This window comes from Nycticebus coucang, chromosome 8, assembly GCF_027406575.1.
Source record: "Nycticebus coucang isolate mNycCou1 chromosome 8, mNycCou1.pri, whole genome shotgun sequence".
In the NCBI taxonomy this organism is placed as follows: Eukaryota; Metazoa; Chordata; class Mammalia; order Primates; family Lorisidae; genus Nycticebus; species Nycticebus coucang.
The window spans coordinates 3375695-3394387 of NC_069787.1; the positions used below are offsets into that span (position 1 = coordinate 3375695).

The 18693-nt window shown below is 44.4% G+C and overlaps 1 protein-coding gene across 6 annotated transcripts in view; it reads left to right on the forward strand.

Moving 5' to 3' along the window:
• Nucleotides 1-575: 575 nt before the first annotated feature.
• The window catches only part of CFAP92 (cilia and flagella associated protein 92 (putative)), a 63426-nt gene continuing 45308 nt past the window's right edge, over nucleotides 576-18693 (forward strand). For 2 of the 6 annotated variants that reach the window (XM_053598874.1, XM_053598877.1), the window contains exons 1-9: nucleotides 576-735; nucleotides 1388-1682; nucleotides 3987-4177; nucleotides 5015-5219; nucleotides 6826-6957; nucleotides 7767-7854; nucleotides 8881-9005; nucleotides 13098-13244; nucleotides 17778-17962. In XM_053598874.1, coding sequence (XP_053454849.1) covers nucleotides 1421-1682; nucleotides 3987-4177; nucleotides 5015-5219; nucleotides 6826-6957; nucleotides 7767-7854; nucleotides 8881-9005; nucleotides 13098-13244; nucleotides 17778-17962 — 1335 coding nt within the window. In that variant the 5' untranslated portion in view covers nucleotides 576-735; nucleotides 1388-1420. Of the gene's footprint in view, nucleotides 736-1387; nucleotides 1683-3986; nucleotides 4178-4887; nucleotides 4986-5014; nucleotides 5220-6825; nucleotides 6958-7766; nucleotides 7855-8880; nucleotides 9006-13097; nucleotides 13245-17777; nucleotides 17963-18693 lie in introns of those variants that run through there. The other 4 variants (XM_053598876.1, XM_053598875.1, XM_053598878.1 and 1 more) reach the window with 4 other exon arrangements.

Here is an 18693-nt window from a genome sequence, read left to right on the forward strand (position 1 = left end):
TTTGCACAGGAGCCCAGGCTTTGGAGTCAGGCTGTCTGGATGTCAATCAGGTGCTGCTCCGCACTTGCTATGTGGCCTCAGGCTGATGGCTTCACCTCTCTAAGGCTGTCTTCTCATCTCTGAGTTGGGGCTCATGATCGCTAAACAGGATTGTCATGCTATTTTAAGGATATCAGCGACGGAAGCAGCAAGCTCCAGAGAGAGGTGAAGAGAAGGCCTGAGTTGCAGAGCATTGCTTCCTTTGCCTTTGACGCAGGAGCCAGTAATCCTTGTCCACCTCATTACAGGTGAGGGTTGGGCACTGTTAGGAGGAGAAGCTCCTTAAAGATTGAATGAATGAAAGCAGCCGTTTTCCGATTCTGTGTGTTCTATGCTTATTTTACACACCTTGCCTGCGCGCCTTGGCTTAGAAGGGAAGCGGCGCCCCTGAGGAGCCTTGTCTCCGGAAGCGCCCCGGGAAGCCCCGCCCCCGAGGAGTCTCGTCTCCGGAAGCGCCCCGGGAAGCCCCGCCCCCGAGGAGACTCGTCTCCGGAAGCGCCCCGGGAAGCCCCGCCCCCGTCGCAGTTTCCGTCTCCTAGCAACCGTCAAACCCAGAGACGCTGTGTGTCCTGCTGGGCTCTCCGCACTTGCGGACTTACCTGCTCCTGCAGTCTCCTCGCTGACGGTTTGTGGATCGGCTGCGGGAGCCCACGCCGCGGTCTGAGCGCCTGCTGCGTCCAGCGCATCCGCTCGCAGGTCGCCTTGAGGGGCGCGCCGCCCCCTGCGCCCCATCTCGGCCGTCCCTTTCTGCTTGCCTCCAGCGGGGTCTCCCTCCTTCGCGTTCACCCAGGGTTCCTCCTCCATGGACCTTGAGTCCAGTTACCAGTGCCCACTCGGGGCATGGGGAAGGTCTCGCCCTCCTGGACCTCGCCAGGCTCTTTGCACGTGCCGTCCGTGGCCTGGTTGGCCTTTCCCCAGACAGCAAACGCACACTGTGCTTTGGCACAAGGGATTCTCGGCCTGCCCTCTCTCGCTGCCCTTATAGTTTCCTGGGAATTCTGTGCACCTGGAGCAGGCATTCCAGAAACGCCAATGAATCCGGCCGGAGAAGTGGGGTCACTCCTTTTCATGATTACTGCTGGCCCCCCTTCTCTGTGGTTCCTTCTTTTTTTTTTGCAGTTTTTGGCCGGGGCCGGGTTTGAACCCGCCACCTCCCGTATATGGGGCCGGCGCCCTACTCCTTTGAGCCACAGGCGCCGCCCCATTGTTCATTCTTTACATTGGCTGAGTACCTACTGTGTGCCAGGCAGTGATGGAGGTTTTGGCCATTCAAGCAGGAACAGGAGAGAAGGGAGTCAGGTCTTACCTGGGCGCTGATAAGGTGGTGAACAGCCTTTCTTCTCTCCAGCCAGGAGTGCCCGCGGGTGGTTTGCTCGGCCACATGTCCTTGCACGCCTGGCAATGGGAGGATGAGGACCAATTGAGCACAGGGCTCATCTCCTCCGTCAACAGCTTTTACCAGTCCCTGAGTGAGTGTGATGTGGAGGAGTACCTGAAGGCCACGGCCAGGGCCCAGGAGTCCACCTCTGACGGTCAGGGCAGCAGTGAGTTTTCAGAAGAGCCTTCCAGCACCTTCAATTCCGACGAGCCCCATGTGGTTCCCTGCAAATTCATCATCTCACTGGCCTTTCCTATGAACATGGGTAAGTGCTAGAACAGAGTTATGACGTCCTCTGCAAAAAGGAGATCCGCTGATGGCTTTCCCCCAGGAGTTTAGGGCATGTATACCCCACATCCTCCTTCCACCAGCCTCCGCCTCCCAGTCAGGAGCAGGCAGTTTTAGGGGCCCTAACTGTGGTTGCATGGGCTTCACAGACTTAATTCTCTCAAGAACCCTAAGAAGTCCGTGATGTTCTGTCTGCTTTTCACAGATGAAGAAACCATAGAGAGATTAAGCAAGGCATTGGACCTCACAGGCCTGTTGTCCATCATCTAATACCTTGTTTCAAACAAATTTTCTCAGATCTATTGAATCAAAAATATGAATGTCAAAGTGTATCATTAAGCTATTGACACAAAAATACTGTGCAGCAAGCCCCCAAGCTCAGTGCCTGCAAACAGGAGTTCCCCACTCTCAGGTGTGCAGGTTGTTGGTATAGGCTGGCTCTGCTTCCTCCTGTCCATCACCCCCCAGACAAGTGGACTAGCCGGCACACCCTCGGACACGGACAAGCAGATACACAGCAGTGGGCGAGCCCAGACCCGCAACACTCTTTAAATCTTTCAGTGCCTCCCCCTCTACTAGTGTTTTATTAGCCAAAGCAAGGCTAAAATATAAAATAAAATTCTAGTTTCATTGAGTTTTTTTTCTTCAATACATGAGTACTTATGGTTTACTATGTAAAGATTTATATAAATTACATATTTAAGAGAGGTGAGACCTTACACTTGTATAACTTGCTTTTTACACAGTTGATATGGTTTAGATATCTTAGAGGATGTGAGCCCACACTTGTTTCTATTTTGTTGTTTTGTTTTAAATACCTCTACAATATTCCACTGTAGATATTCTAATTTATCCTACCACTTATCAGTGGATATTTGAGTTGTTTCTAGTTTTTCTTTTCTGTTACAATTCTGCAATAGAAGTTGGGCATGGGGGCTCACACCTGTAATCCTAGCTCTCCGGGAAGCCGAGGTAGGTTGATTGCCTGAACTCAGGAGATTGAGCCCAGCCTGAGCAGGACCCTGTCTCTACTAAATACAGAAAAACTAGCTGGGTGTTGTGGTGGGCACCTGTAGTCCCAGCTAGTTGGGAGGCAGAGGCAGGAGGATGGCTTGAGCCCAAGAGTTTGAGGTTGCTGTGAGATAGGATGCCACAGCACTCTACCCAGGGTGACAGAGTGAGACTGTGTCTCAAAAACAAAAACAATTCTGCAGTAGACATCCTTGTGGGTACATTTTTGTACGTACATATGGGGCTGCTATAGCCAGAATCCCAAGAAGTAGATTGTCTGGGCTGAAGGTATGCATTTATAGTTTTTTGGTAGATATTGTCAAATTGCTCTTCAAATGGGTTAAACAGCCCGCCCTTCTATCAGCAGAAATGAGAGTGTCTGTCTACTTGCTGGCCTACCTTGGATGGAATCATAACACAGTGAAGATCTGTGAGCTTCCTGGGAGGTTAAAAGCTTCGCTAAAAGTTCTAATGCTACCAAGGACTGGCGGAGAAGCTTTATTCCAAACTCTGCACAATTGTTAACTATGAGGGTAGCACAAGATTAATGCAGCAGCAGCAGCAGCAGCCTCCTGAGGGTTAAAAACTTGAACTTTAAATACTACAGATTTGAAGATACTCATATTTTTATAGAATGAAATTTAGATGATATACTTATGGATGCTCAAGCTTCTTACTACAGTGTAAAAAGCCCTAGAGGGTTCAGTTTAAGTTCCAGGGCAGGCTGTGGAGGGTCTCTGGGCTCCGGCCCAAGCCTCGCCTTTTGTGCCCTGTCACCCATTCACCTTACCCTGGGGGGTTTGCGAGGGTGGTCCTTCTGCCTGGAACGTTTGCCAGCTTTGCTCCTTACAAGATTGCTAAGATCCCCCTGGGAAGTTATGCCACCCCATCCCTGCACAGAGTTTGTTCCTGCCGTTGCTGTTGTACTTCAAGGACCTGGTTATTACCCAGACATATTATTTGTGATTTTTTTTTTTTTACCTTGCTCCATAGGGCTGAGAGACAAGCAAGGTGGTTAGGGTGAAACATTTAAGGGCACACTCACTGTCAGAGGCGTTCCCTTGAGTTTGCTTGCTGGTGTCCAGTCTGGGTCCTGCTGCTCTGCTGAGTAGCAGCACTGGACCTGTGTTTTCAACCCCAAGCCCAGCAAGCAATGTGGGGTGCACAGGTTCCCACAGCAACAAGCTCTTTCTTAGCTCCAGGGAATGTGGGGAGGGGTCTGCTTTTCACATGAGGTTAAAACAAGACTCATTAAATCTCTGTCTTCTAGGTCATAAAGCGAAATATATAAATTTCATTGAAAAATATAAGAAATACCCTAAACCAGACAACTCTATTTTAAAGTTTCGTCAATTTTACCACATTGAATATTACCTTCTGCCAGATGATGGAGAGCCCAAAGTAGTGGACATGGTGGTGTTTCCAACAGTGACCAAAGTATTCCTGGACTCAGGAGTCAAGGTGTGTGGGGGCGTGTGTGTGTGTCCTGGCATGTGACCTTATACTCCATGCAGCGTGTGAGTGTGTGTCCTGGTATGTGACCTTACACTCCGTGGGGCGTGTGTGAGTGTGTGTCCTGGTATGTGACCTTACACTCCGTGGGGTGGGTGTGTGTGTGTCCTGGTATGTGATCTTACACTTGGTGGGGCGGGTGTGTATGTGAGTGTGTGTCCTGGTATGTGACCTTACACTCTGTGGGGCGTGTGTGTGTGTGTGTCCTGGCATGTGACCTTACACTCCGTGGGGTGTGTGTGTGTATCTTGGCATGTGACCTTAACTCCCTGCAAAAAGTACGTTTTGCAGCTCATCGGTTTCACTCCAGACTTGTTGGAAATGCAGACTCTTGGGCCCCACTTCCTGACTGAGACTATGCACCAATTACATGATTCAATATCCATTTCCAGGAGGTTTCACAGTTTTCTCAGCTCTTGACAGTATTAATCTATGTGTGCATGTGTCTGTGCATGCACATGTGCCCCTGTGTGCACATACATGCTCACCCCTGCCTGTGACTTGGCTCTGTGTCATTGCCTGGAGGAAATCAAGAAGTCACTCTTTGCAGGTAATTGCTTTGATTTTATTTTTGCCAAGGAACCCGGAGGACTGACAGGGCCCCACACAATGCACCGTTTCCTGCTGTGAGTGTGGAGCCGGGAGCCGGCCAGGTCCATCTGTCAGGCGGCGGAGTGCAGCCCCGGCCCACTGCTGATGGGTGGCTGGCGGGCAGGGTTCTTCTGTGCACGCTGCTGCCTGCCCCATCTTTCCACAGGTAAAGTCATTGAGTGTTGTTTTATACAGACTGTGAAGCCGTGGCCCGAAGGTGACAAAATGTGGGTGTCGTGGACGCACAGTTTTACCATCAATGTGACAAAGGAATTATTAAAGAAAATAAATTTCCACAAAATAACCTTGAGGCTCTGGGACACCAAGGATAAGGTTTCAAAAAAAGCCAGGTATTATCGACTAAAGACGACAGGCTTCCTGGAGGACATAGGATCTTTTGGTAAGTTAGGGATTGTGGCTTTATTGGAAATGTTTCTGGAGACTGTGGCTTCTTACTAGTAACAGAGCAGAAGACAACATCCCTGTCTGGTCTTCCTCTAATCTTTGCACAGAGGCTGATTTCCCTGACAGTGGTGTGTCGTCCCTTTGGGCTGTGCTGGGGTGTGAGGAAGTGCTGTCCTGGGGGCTGGGCCTCTGCCCCCTTGGGCCCTTTTGTCCCCAGGACGCTCTGACATCCTACTACCAGCCTATCTCTGAACAAGTGTTGCGTGTTCACTTCAAAAGAGAATTAGATGATACTAAGAATCAAAAGAGTCAATTCACAACCCTTGCCGGGTATGGTGGCTCACCCCTGTAATCGTGTACTCTGGGAGACAACAGTGGGAGGATCACTGGGGCTCAAGAGTTTGAGACCTTGTCTCTACTAAAAATAGAAATATTGGCTCGGCGCTGGTAATTCAGTGAGTAGGGTGCTGGCCAACTCACAGCCCCAAGGCTGGAGGGTTTGAGCCCAGTCTGGACTTGCTAAACAACAATGACAACTGCAACCAAAAAATAGCCGGGTGTTGTGGCAGATGCCTATAGTCCCAACTACTCGGGAGGCTGAGGCAAGAGAATCGCTTAAGCCCAAGAGTTGGAGGTTGCTGTGAGCTGTGATTGCCATGGAACTCTACTGAGGGCAACATAGTGAGACTCTGTCTCAATAAAATAAAATAAAAAAATAGAAAAATTAGCAGGGTGTTCGGGCAGGTACTTGTAGTCCCAGCTACTAGGGAGGCTGAAGCAGGAGAATGGCTTGAGCCCAAGAGTTTGAATTTATATTGTTGAAATGACAACTAAGGAGTTAGAATATTACATAAACTTACCTGACACAACAATGGCAGAGTTTGAGATGATTGACTCCAATTTAGAAAACCATTCTACTGTGGGTGAAACACTATCACACAGCATTGCATGGTGTAGAGAAATCTTCCTTGAAAGGAAGTAAATTGATATGGGAAACTTTATTGTTCTCTGATTTTAAGAAATTGCCATAGCCATCCTAGCCTTCCTCAACCATTGTCCTGATAAGTCAGCAGCCATGAGCATTGAGGCTGCAAAACGATTATGACTTGGCCGGCCGCAGTGGCTCACGCCTGTAATCCTAGCATTTTGGGAGCCCAAGACAGGTGGATCGCTGGAGCTCAGGAGTTTGAGACCAGCCTGAGCAAGAGCGAGACCCAGTCTCTACTAAAAATAGAAAAACTAGCTGGGTGTTGTGGTTGGTGCCCATAGTCTCAGCACTCCACAGGGTGAGACTCTGTCTCAAAAAAAAAAAATTAAAAAATTAAAAAAAAATGATTATGATTCACTAAAGGCTCAAATGTTAGCATTTTTTACTAAAGAAGTGTTTTGATGGCTATGCACATTGTTTAGGTATCCTATTTCACACTTAATAGACTACAGTGTAGTGTAAACATAATTTTGATGTGCACTGGGAAAGCCAGAAATTTGCATGACCTATTTATTGTGATATTTGCTTTATCGCAGTGGTCTGACCGAACCTACAGCTTTTCCAAGGTATGTGTATGGTTGAGTCAATGATCTTTTCTTCTTCTGCGTTTTAGAGGAGGTGAGACATCTGGTTGTAAATCAGAGAAGATTATCTGAAAATGCCAGTGTTGTTACAGAGGAGTTGCAACAGGAGCATCCGCCAGGAAAACAGGAAAAAGCAGAGAAACACTCGAAGCCCTCGCGAAGTGAGTGGAGCTGACTTTCGTGGACAGGCAGGGAAAGTGGTTGACTGGTCCTCTGGGTCGCCCAAGTGCACTGCTGTCTGTCCCATGTCCAGCAACTGCTACTGGTGTGGTTTACCCTACAGAGGCAGCCCTGCTCTTGCTGTAATTTTTGTTGCCGATTCTTTTTTTTTAACCAAATTTTTGTTTGCTTGGTGACTTACAAAAATTTTTCTGACTGTAGAAGTTATACATGTAGTTTATAGAAAAGTATAAAACCAGCAGGGAAGATAGTTTGTAATTCCATTACCAGGAACAATCCATGTAACATTTAATGGTTATTATGGCAGATTTATTTGGTTTTGTTCTAGATTTTTTTTTTTTAACCTAGATGAGTTAATCCTGGATACATCTGTATGCTGAGAATATTAATATGTTAACACAGGCACTTCCCCATTTCCTTAAAAATTTTCCACAAATTTCATTCATGGTGACTACATAGTCCGCTGGTGGGACTATCATTTGCTTAAGCATTCCCTACGGTTGGGACCTTGGGATCTTGGGAGTGTTTTCATTATTCTCTAAAGTAAACAGTACTGAAGCAAATGCTTTAACAGATAAGAGACTTTCTTCTTTTTTTCTTTAGAGTATTATACATGTATAAGGAACTGGAAGCCTCCTTTTGCCTCTGTTTGTTCAAATCAAAATCAGTCCATATATTTGTTCATTAATTCACTCATTTATTAACAAAGAACTTTTTTACTGAATGCTTACCATGTCCTAGCGAAGTAGCATGGAGCAAAGCAGGCAGGTGACGTTGCTTATTTTACCAGGTTCTCACCAGACAGAGATTGAAACTTTTTACAAGAGCAGTGAGGAATATGAAAAGTCTCTGAAAACAGATGATCTTTCCACAGTTCGGTAAGGAGTGAATCATGTTATTTTGGGGGTGGTGGAAGGGGAGCCCCTCGTGTACTGGTCCTACCTCGAGTCATTGGTAAATCCAGTTAAACCGGAGCTCGTGCAATCTGAGAACAGGGAAAGGAAAGCCTGGGTTTGTGAGCACATACCGTACACCAGGCTTTCTATAGGCGTTGTTTTATCCCATTTAATCCTCAGAATGATAACTTCGTGAAGTGGTATTACTATCTCCATTATACACAAGGTGATTAAGTAGTTAAGGGACTTTCACAAAGTCTTAAAACCAAAATTCCTAGTTAAGCCAAGATTTCAACCCTCGCCTTCAGACTTCTGAGTCTGCAGCCTCTCCTGCTGTGAGTGCAGCTGTCCTAAGGGTCTCTGGGGGCCAAAGGGTCTGGGGAAGGAGACCTTGAACACTGTGGGGACCAGGAAGAGAATGAAAGCTCAGCTGGTGGAATGGAACAGGAAGAACCAAGATAATGTATAATTAAACAATCTTGATTTTTAAAAATTGCTTTTTATTGAATTTATGGATTAATTTGGGAAAAATTGACTATTTTACATGGTCAAGTTATCTCATGTATGATCATGGTAATAGCCTTTTCCTTACTTCAGACTCTTCATTACAGCTTGAAAGCAGTTACTTTTTATTCCTATAGATGTTATAGATGATACCTATGATTAAATCTCTAGATGTTTCCTTTGTTGCTTTTATAAAATACCATATTTCCCGTTATATTTTTGAGGAGGTACAAGGTACATATTTGTGACCTGCCAACTGTGTCTACATTATGGGGGAGCTTGGTAGAAATGTAGAATTTCAGTCCTGCCTCAGGTTTACTAAGCCATAATCTACATTTTATTTGACAAGAATCCCAGGTAATTCATATACACATTGAAATTTGGCAAACATTGGGTTAGAGGAAAGCAATCTCTGTTCTCATTTAGGCCAGTAATAGATCCTCTTTAGATCTGGTCCCTTATTTTTTACCCCTTCATTAATTTTTCTCTTTGTGAAATTTCTAGATGGAGTGTTTCAAGAACACCAACTATTTCTTTGGCAGGAGCAACCATGCTGGAGATCAAGGAATTCATTGAGAGAACATCATTTAGCAGCTTAACAAACATGTTAGAGAGACAAAAGTCTCAAGGTAAGTTAGGATGGGATTTTGGAATTTTATGCCATAACTTGACTCGGAAGAACTATGGAATATACACATATATAATAATAATAATTATTATATGTATATATTATTATATATGTGTATATTAATATGTAATTATGATCATTATTATTTTTGAGACAGAGTCTCACTATGTCCCCCTTGGTAGAGTGCCATGGTGTCACAGATCACAGCAACCTCCAACTCTTGGGCTTAAGCGATTCTTTTACCTCATCCTCCCAAGTCGCTGGGACTACAGGCGCCCGCCACAATGCCTGGCTATTTTTTGTTACAGTTGTCATTGTTTTAGCTGGCCCTGGCTGGGTTTGAACCAGGCAACCTTGGTGTATGTGGCTGGCACCATAACCACTGTGCCATCAGCACCAAGCCAATAATAATTATTATTTTTAATAGATTTAGGGAAAACAAGTTGAATTGTGTTACATGTATATACTGTATTGTGGTGGAGCCTGTGCTGTTGCTGGGTCCATGTCCCACCAACAGCACACAGATCTCCTTCCCCAGGATCTACGTTCTTTGTACTCATAGGTAATTTTCATTCCTTCCCCCTCCCCACCCTTCTGCTTCTAAGTCACTAATGTCTGTTAAACTACTCTGTATGCCCTTGTGTGGCCATAGTTCAGCTCCCACTTATAAACGTGAACATATGACATTTATTTTTCTGTTCCTGAGATATTTCACTTAGGATAATGGCCTCCAGTTCCATCCAGGTTGCTGCAAAAGACATATTTCATTCTTTCTTATGTCTGAATAGTACTCTGTAGGTACACACAGACATACCATGGACTACCATGACACACACACACACGGACATACCATGGAATACTATACATACACGTATAAGTGTGTATACACACACACGCACACACACACATCACATTTTCCTTATCCATTCATCACCTGATGGACACTTAGGTTGGTGCTGTCTCTTTGCGATTGTGAGCTGTGCTGCGGTAAACATATGGATGCAGGTATCTTTTTGATATAATGATTTCTTTTCCTCTGGGTAGATACCCAGTAGTGGGATTAGGACTTTCCACACTGATCTCCATAGTGGTTGTGCTAATCTACATTCCCAGCAACAGGGTATAAGTGTTCCCTTTTTACAACACTCACACCGACATCTATTGTTTTTGACTTTTTAATAACGGCCATTCTAATTGGAATAAAGTGGCATCTCACTGTGGCTTTAGTTTGCATTCCCTTGATGGTTACTGACGTTGAGCTTTTTTTCTCATTGTACTTTTTGTCATTTATGTATCTTTTGTGTGTCTTCTTTTGAAAACCCCTGTTTCTGTCATTTGCCCACTTTTTACTTTTTTTTTTTCTTGCTGTTTGAGTCCTTGTAGATTCAACATTAGTCCTTTGAAAGACACACTGTTTGCAAATATTTTCTCCCATTCTGTAGGGTGTTTATTTACTCTTTTGATCATTTCTTTGTGGTGCAGAAGCCTTTTAGTTAAGTCCCATTTGTTTAATTTTGTTTTTATTGGATTTGCTTTTGGAGTCTTAGTCATAAATTCTTTCCCTATAGGCCAATGTCCAGAAGAGATTTTTCCTAGGTTTTCTTCTAGGATTTCTATTGTTTCAGCTTTTACATTTAAGACTTTATTTATTTATTTTTTATTAAAAGTCAAATACACATAGATCATGAATACATTCATGTACATGTGGGGCACAGTGTGCTGATTTTTTTTTTTTTATGATCTGACGTGGTTAGATCAAACTGATCTAACATAGCTTTCACCTCATTTTCTTGAGACTTCAATGGTTAATTTTTGTATATAGTAAGAAAGAGGAATCTAATCTCATTCTTTGCACCTGGCTACCTAATTTTCTCAGAACCATTTATTGAATATTATGTTTTTTCCCTAATGTGTTTTTTTTTGTCTTGTGTTTTGGGTCTTCTCTTCTCTTTTCTTCTTTTCTTTCTTTTGAAACAGAGTCTCACTCTTTTGTCCTGGGCTGGAGTGCTGTGTCATTAGCCTATCTTACAGCAACATCAGTCTCCTGGGTTCAAGCCATCTTCCTGCTTCAGCCTCCTGAGTAGCTGGGACTATGGGTGCCTGCCATGACACCCAGCTAATTTTTCTATTTTTTGTAGAGACAGCGTTTCCCTCTTGCTCAAGCTGGTCTTGAACTTGAGCTCAATGCATGCTCCCATCTCAGCCTCCCAGAGTACTAGGATTACAGGTATAAGCCACCACACCCAGTCGTTTTTGTCCGCTTTGTTGAAGATCAGTTGATCTTAGGTGCATGGTTTTATTTTTGGATTCTCTGTTCTAGTCCATTGATTTGTATGTCTACTTTTATACAAGCACAATGCTGTTTTGGTTAATATAGTATTGTGGCGTGATATAATTTGAAATCAGGTAAAGTGATGCCTCCAGTTTTTTTTTTTTTGAGGATTATGTTGGCTATTTAGGTTCTTTTTTGAGTTCCATGTGAATTTTAGAATTTTTTTTTTCTTTCTTTTTCTTCCTTCTCTCCTCCTCCTCCCTTTTCTCCTCCCTTCTTCCTTCTTTCTTCTTCCTCTTCTTTGTTTCCTAACTCTTGGGCTCAAGAAATCCTCCTGCTTCAGCCTCCCATAGTGCTGGGATTATAGGCAGGAGTCACTGCATTTGGCTTAGAATTGTATTTTTCTAATTCTGTGAAACATTATGTTGGTATTTTGATAGGAATTGCATTGAATCTGTGGATTGCTTTGGGCGCTATGTCATTTAAACAATACTGATTCTTGCAACCCTTGAGCATGGGATATTTTTCCATTTGTTTGTGTCATCTATGATTTCTTTCATCAGTAATTTTAGTGCTTCTTGTAGAGGTCTTTCACCTCCTTGCTTAAATTTATTTCTAGGTATTTATTTTATTTTTTATGGCAGTTATTATAAATGGGATTGGGGGTTTGATTTGGTTTTCAGCTTGGTCTTGGTTGGTGTATAGGAATGCTACTGATTTTGAATGTTAATTTTATAACCTGAGACTATGCAGCATGACACACCCTGTATGACCTGCCTCTTCATATTTGTTTGGTTTTCTGCTGATTTTAAAAGTTTGTCTTATTGATCCACAGGCTTTATTTCTCCATTTCCTGGGTAATCAGGAATGCCTTGTCAGTTATGTGTATTGTAACTCTCACAGATGAGGGTCTGTACTATGTCCTATGACTTGATTTGTGGTGTCTTATTTATACATCAGTTATTTAACTTTTCCTTTCTAGTTTGTACTTTTGGTAATGTTTAAGAAATCCTCAGCCAGCGTGGTGGCTACACACGTGTAGTCGAGACTAGGGGGGCAACTTAGTATTGTTCTGATGCTTTTGAAGTTTTTTCTTTCTACCTTTGGTGTGGAATTCATTTTGTACAGGGCCTGAGGTCTGAGTGACCATAGATTTGTGTGTGTTATGTAGCTTTGGTCATTTCCCCTTTTCAACACCCCGAAAGCAGATGCTGTTGCCTCCACTCAAGAGATGCAGAGATGGGGTAACTGAGGGTCAGAATGGTTTTCTTCTTTTTCTTTTTTTAAAAAATATAGAGTCTCACCATGTTGCCCAGGCTGGCATTGAATTCTGGGCTTACTCAGTCCTCCCTCCTTAGCCTCTTGAGTAACTGGAACTACAGGTGTGCACCACCATGCCCGATTTTCACCAGGTCATTCTTTAGAAGGGGTAGAGCTGGTTCTGGAACTTTGGTGTTTCAATTCCAAAGCCCAGACCTCAACCCTGCACTGAGGTTCAGAGCTGGCTTGGAGGAGAAGCTTGAGCATGTTGTAGTGTCTTTGTGTTTGTGGACAGGGATCTAGTCCTCTCTGTCCATGTTCTCAAGTAGCAGCCGTGGGGGGTGAGAATGCCCTCCTCCTCCTCCCCTACTCCTGCCTATACTCCAAAACAGGTCTGTCTGTATTTAGTTTCCTCTTCTGGTTGCTGAGAAGAGGCAGTAGCATAAGGAACAGCCTGTACCTTGTAGGAGGTTCTGGAACCTTCCTGAATCTCCACAGCCTATATGCATTCACATATAGCAACTCTCCTCTTAACACTATTCCCCTTTCTTGATTTCACAGTTAAAAGGAGAGATTCAGAGGGAAAAAAGAAAACCCACAAGAGAAGTAGGAAACATCGAGCAGAAGAGGAAGGCGACCCCAGACTGTCAGGCCACTGGAAGCAGTGCACCTTCTTCCTCCAGCTGTCGCTGATTCCACTCCTGGCTGGTAGCTTAACCTGCACCCAACGCCTTCTGCGCGTCTGGCCACGTGTGGCTAGAATGTTCATAAATGGGACGCTCACAATGGCTGAGCATCGCTGTGGCCACCTCATGTCATCCTCACAGCCACCTCAGGAAAGGGAGGGTTCTGCCATTAATCTCTCCTCTGCCGAGAGGGGAAGTGGAGGCCCAGAGAGGTTAATTACATTGCCTAAGATCACAAGGCTAGGAAGTGTGAAGTCTGGATTTGAACTCAGGTCTATTTGATTCTAGAGTCCAGGGAAATCCATGAGAATATTAAATGTCATAATTTTGTTTGCTAAATAAGATGATGCTTTTAATTAACATTTTCCCTGCATATTTTTACAAAAATATCTCAAAAAGGGAAGAAGGAAAAGGAACCAATTTTCACGGAGCCTCTGTAGATGCCAGGCACCTCACTTGGGTTACACTTCTCAGGAAAAACGTTGATCCTCTCAGTGACCCTGTGCTGCTAAATTGGTGGAGTCTTTCACTGTTAACTAGGAGAGGTTAAATAACTCACCTAAGGCCACACAGGTTAGTGGCAGAACAGGGATTTGATTCTTTTGCTGTAAAAGATTGATCATAATTTATAAATTAGGTTTTCTACATTTCGGTAAATAATAGATATTTATTATATATGTGTTTTGATGGCAGAAAGCTCAATATATTTTGGTAAAATTATGTGACTTTGTTTTTAAAAAAGGATACTATGAACGATTGTTTTTTTTCTTTTTAAAGCAGGTTCCTTCTTTTGATCATCAGGTGGAATGAGCGCCCTCTCCTGGTTGTTCTTCAGAGGTGTAGGCATTGGGTTTTTCTGAGATGGGGCGTAGGTTGGAGGACAAAGCTCCTTCAGTATGAGCTTCCTGTCTACTTCCATAGTCATCATCTTCACAAGCTTTTGGCTTGATGTCTATACATTTTGAGGAAATACTGTTAACATTTTAGTTTGCACTCTTGGGCTCAAGTGATCCTCCTGACTCAGCCACCCGAGTAGCTGGAACTACAGGTGTGTGCCATCTGGCTAATTTCTCTATTTTTTGTAGACATGGGGGTCTCAGTCTTGCTCAGTCTGGGTTTGCACTTGTAAATGAATTTTTGAAAATTCAGCCTTCACTCAAAGTTAGGCCCTTTCTGATTGCTTTAGTTTAGCATCAGAATCTTTTCTTGAGAAGTAATTGTGCCAGTGAGTAAACTTTCAGAGGTTCTTATCCTGTGACGTCCAGGAGGATCAGGCCCCCAGTATAGCTATGGCTTTGAGTAGCAGGATTTGGTAGATGCTTCCTTCATCCTTGAATCTCAAGGAGGAATCCGTGACCTTCCAGTGGGAGAGCTCCTTGTGACCCACCCCACTTTGGACCTGTTTTCTAATTATTCTGTGAGAGGAAGGAAAAGCTCAGATTGTCTTTGCCTGCCTGGCATGGCTGTTTCTAGCAGGGTGAAGGCAGGACGTGTCCAGGCTTCCCCGCTCAGTAGAGACTGGCATGGCTGTGCAATGTGGCAGTTAACATGCAAGGGCTTTGGTGACAAACAGACTTTGAATAGAACCACTTACTGGAAGGCTACCTGTTTCCTGTGTTTCAATGTCCTCATCTGTAAAATGAGGGTGACCATTCCTACCTTTGAGTGCTGTGTTAAGAATCACGGGAGATAATGTGCATAAGCCGCTTAGCATGAGACCTTGTATGCAAGAGGGCTCAGCAAGGCGGCTGGTGTGGAGGTGCCAGCTGCTTCTATGGGACATTCGATTGGGTCTTCAAGGGACATAGAAAGATAAACCTACTCCCTTATATTGGTGACATAGTTTATGGTCATAAACAGAATGGCCTTGGGTCAGGAGGCCAATTATATCTGTTTTGCCATAAAATAATAGCATAAGATTATCCCTAAAACAGCGTAATTATTTATGGTTATAATCATATTCAACTTCAAACTGGGTCATAGATTTTACATTAGTAGTAAATATTGGTTATCTAGTAACTCTAGTAAGATTCTGTGTTTGGGAGTGAACTCTTTTATTTATTTATTTATATTTTATTATTATTTATTATTATTTTTTTTTTTGAGAGACAGAGTCTCACTTTATCGCCCTAGGTAGAGTATCGTGACGTCACAGCTCACAGCAACCTCCAACTCCTGGGCTTAGGTGATTCTCTTGCCTCAGCCTCCCGAGTAGCTGGGACTACAGGTGCCCGCCACAACGCCCAGCTATTTTTTGTTGCAGCTTGGCTGGGGCCAGGTTCGAACCCACCACCCTCGGTATATGGGGCCAGCGCTCTACACACTGAGCCTCAGGCGCTGCCCACAGTTTTTCTATCGGGATCTTTCTCTCTTACTCAGGCTGGTCTGGAACTCCTGAACTCCTTTTCACACTTTTTTTTTTTTGTAGTTTTTGCCCGGGGCTGGGTTTGAACCCACCACCTCGGGCATATGAGGCCGTTGCCCTACTCCTTTGAGCCACAGGCGCCGCCCAGGAATGAACTCTTATTTTAAAAGGAGATAGGCTGAGTGTGGTGGCTCATGCCTGTAATCCTAGCACTCTTAGGGGCTAAGGCAGGAGGATTACCTGAGGTTGGGAGTTCAAGACCAGCCTGAGTAAGAGTGAGACCCCATCCCTGCAAATAACACAAAAATTAGCCAAGACTGGTGATACATCCATAGTCCCAGCTGCTCAGGAGGGTGAGGCAGGAGGATGGCTTGGGAATAGGAGTTTGAGCTTGCCATGAGCTATGATGATGCCACTGCCAGGGTGACAGAGTAAGACCCTGTCTCAAAAAAAAAAAAAAAAGAAAAAAGAAAGGAAGGAAGGACGAAGAAAGAAGGAAAAAAGAAACCAAAGAAAGGAGACAGCATTGCATAGCAAAGGGGCCTCACCCCACTTAGCCAAGCAGAACGGGTTTGGATACTGACTCTACAACTTCCTAGCCAAGAGGCTTCAGCTGATTATATAACATCTCTGGGCCTCAACCTCCCCATCTGTAACGTGGACATGACAGTAACCACGCAAGATTGTTCAAAGGATTAAATGACATTAATGCATGTCAGGACTGGCTGTTGTAGGAGCACAGACATTTCCTCTTGTGGTTTCACTTACTCTGGAACAGGGGTTCTCAACTCACAGAAGTTATGTCCCCCTGGGGACGCTTGGCAGTGTGTGGAGGCACTTTTGGGCATCACTACTGAAAGTATGGTGCTACTGGCATCTAGTGGTGCTGCTGAGCATCCCACAATGTGCAAGAGGGTGTCCTCAGTGAAGAATGATGTGCCCCCAAACGTCTCCAGGGTGGAGGCTGAGGACGCTGCCCTGGGGTCAGAGTGGACATCTCCCTGACTCTGATGATTTGAGCACTTTTTTTTAATACAGGGGATTTCTTCTACCTTGGGCAATCTTTTTTATGAAAAGGCTTACAAAGTTACAGAACATAAATCACAAGGAACACAGATCATAATTACTTGTAGCTTTCATGAACCATCTATATTGCAGAGAATCCTGAGAAGCTGTGAGGGCTGTTCCCCAGAGAGACACACATGGCCTCTGTGCACACCTGGCCTCCAACTTGTACTAGGTGCTAGGCAGGGTCCCTGGGACCTTCACGTAAATAATCTCTCTTAATCCTCTTCACCCTTAGAAAGGGGGTCTCTATTTCTATGTTGCAGATGAGAAAGTTGAGTGCCCCAGAGACTCCATCACATGATGAAGAGTCAGATCTGAGATTCAAACCCAGGTCAATCTCACCTCCAAAACTTAACTTTTTTTTTTTTTTTAACTACCCCAGTTAACCCTCTTTATCGGAAAGGCATTCTCACAGTTACCTGCACGCCTTTCAGTGGCTCAGTTCACCCACCCTTTTCTCTTGCTGCCCCATTGCAAAACCATCCCAATGAAAGGTGTGCACGCTTGTATTTGACTCAGATGTGCCAGCCGTGCTTTTCTCATCAGACCACTGCAGTTAAAGCAACTCCACTAGGCACCAAGTGTGCACACTGGCGTTATCTGTCCTTGACAGTGTTCTGTTCTAAAAGAGTTGCCTGGAGCATCCCTGTCCCTAGCACTTCCTGCAGTGATGGTGAGGACCTCTGTTGTCCTGTGCAGGAGCCCACAGCCACACAGGGCTACCAAACATTTGTGATGTAGTTACAGTGGAGAAGGAATTTTTTTTAAATTTTATTTAATTTTATTGGTTTACATTCACATTGCTGCATATGGCCACACCACAGACCAATTGAATCAGATTGTCTTGTTGTACCCTAGGTGATTCAGAAAATGCTTGTATTCTTAAAAGATGGTCATCAAGATTAAATTGTAAAATTCAGTTCTTTTAGGACTCCTGTTTGATGGACTGGCACATGTTGCGCGGCCTATGGGAGTTCCTCAATTCTCTTTCTCTCCCCTTTTTTTTTCAATGTCCCAGTTTCAGCTGTGGTTTTATCATGGGCTGCTCTCTGACAGCGTGATCCCTCTGTGCTCTTCTTGGGGCTGTGACAAATGAAGGTCTAATGCCGTGTTTCCTCCCAGGTGAGCAACTTGTTGTGAGTCGTGGCAGTGAGAAGTCTGCCAACATTTTAGATTGCCTTTTGACTTTAAAGACAGATGTCCCTATCATGACTGAGGAGCAGAGGCGGGACTTAAACCCCCTGATAATAAGGATCAACTGTGCCTCCTGCCTTCCGTCCCAGCCTGTGCCCATTCAGGAGCTCCAGGTAAGAATGCGCTGGGTGAACCAAGTTCAGAGTTTCTCCTCTTCCCACCCATATGCCCATCATGTGCCGTCTCTAGACCACCCAATGGCTCCATGTAAGAAATGTGATTACCATCTGCATTTTGCAATTTAGGATCCCATAGAGAGACGTGAAAGAGATTAGGTTGCTGGAAGTTCAAGCACAGGTACTCTTCAAATGCAAGGCCCCTTTTTAGGAGCTCCTGGGCTTCCCTGTTACAGCACCAGCGCCCAGCAGGGTGCTTACTCATCGTGACCCAGACAGGATCAGCACTGCTGTTCATCCTGGGAGTCCCTCTTCCCTCTCTTGGTTGGATCCCTGTCTCCTGGACTCTCTGTTTTCCTCTTCTTTTGCTCTCTTATTTTGATGGAGCATATCCTCCAGTAGCTACTTGAGAAAAGGTCAATGGAAGATTTGTTTTTGAAATATTTTGTTTAATGAATTTGTCTATCTATCTGTCTATCTAGTCTTGCTTTGTCACCCAGGCTGGAGTGCAGTGGCTTAATCACAGTTACTACAACCTCAAACTCCTGGGGACCAAACGATCTTCCCACCTCAGCCTCCTAAGCAGCTGGGACTACAGGCACATGCCACCTCATCTGGCTAATTTGTCTTTGAGATCTCATATGTTTGAAAATATCTTTATTCTTGATTGATAGTTTGGCTGGGTATAGAATTCTAGGTTAAAAATATTTTCTTTCAAACTTTTGAAG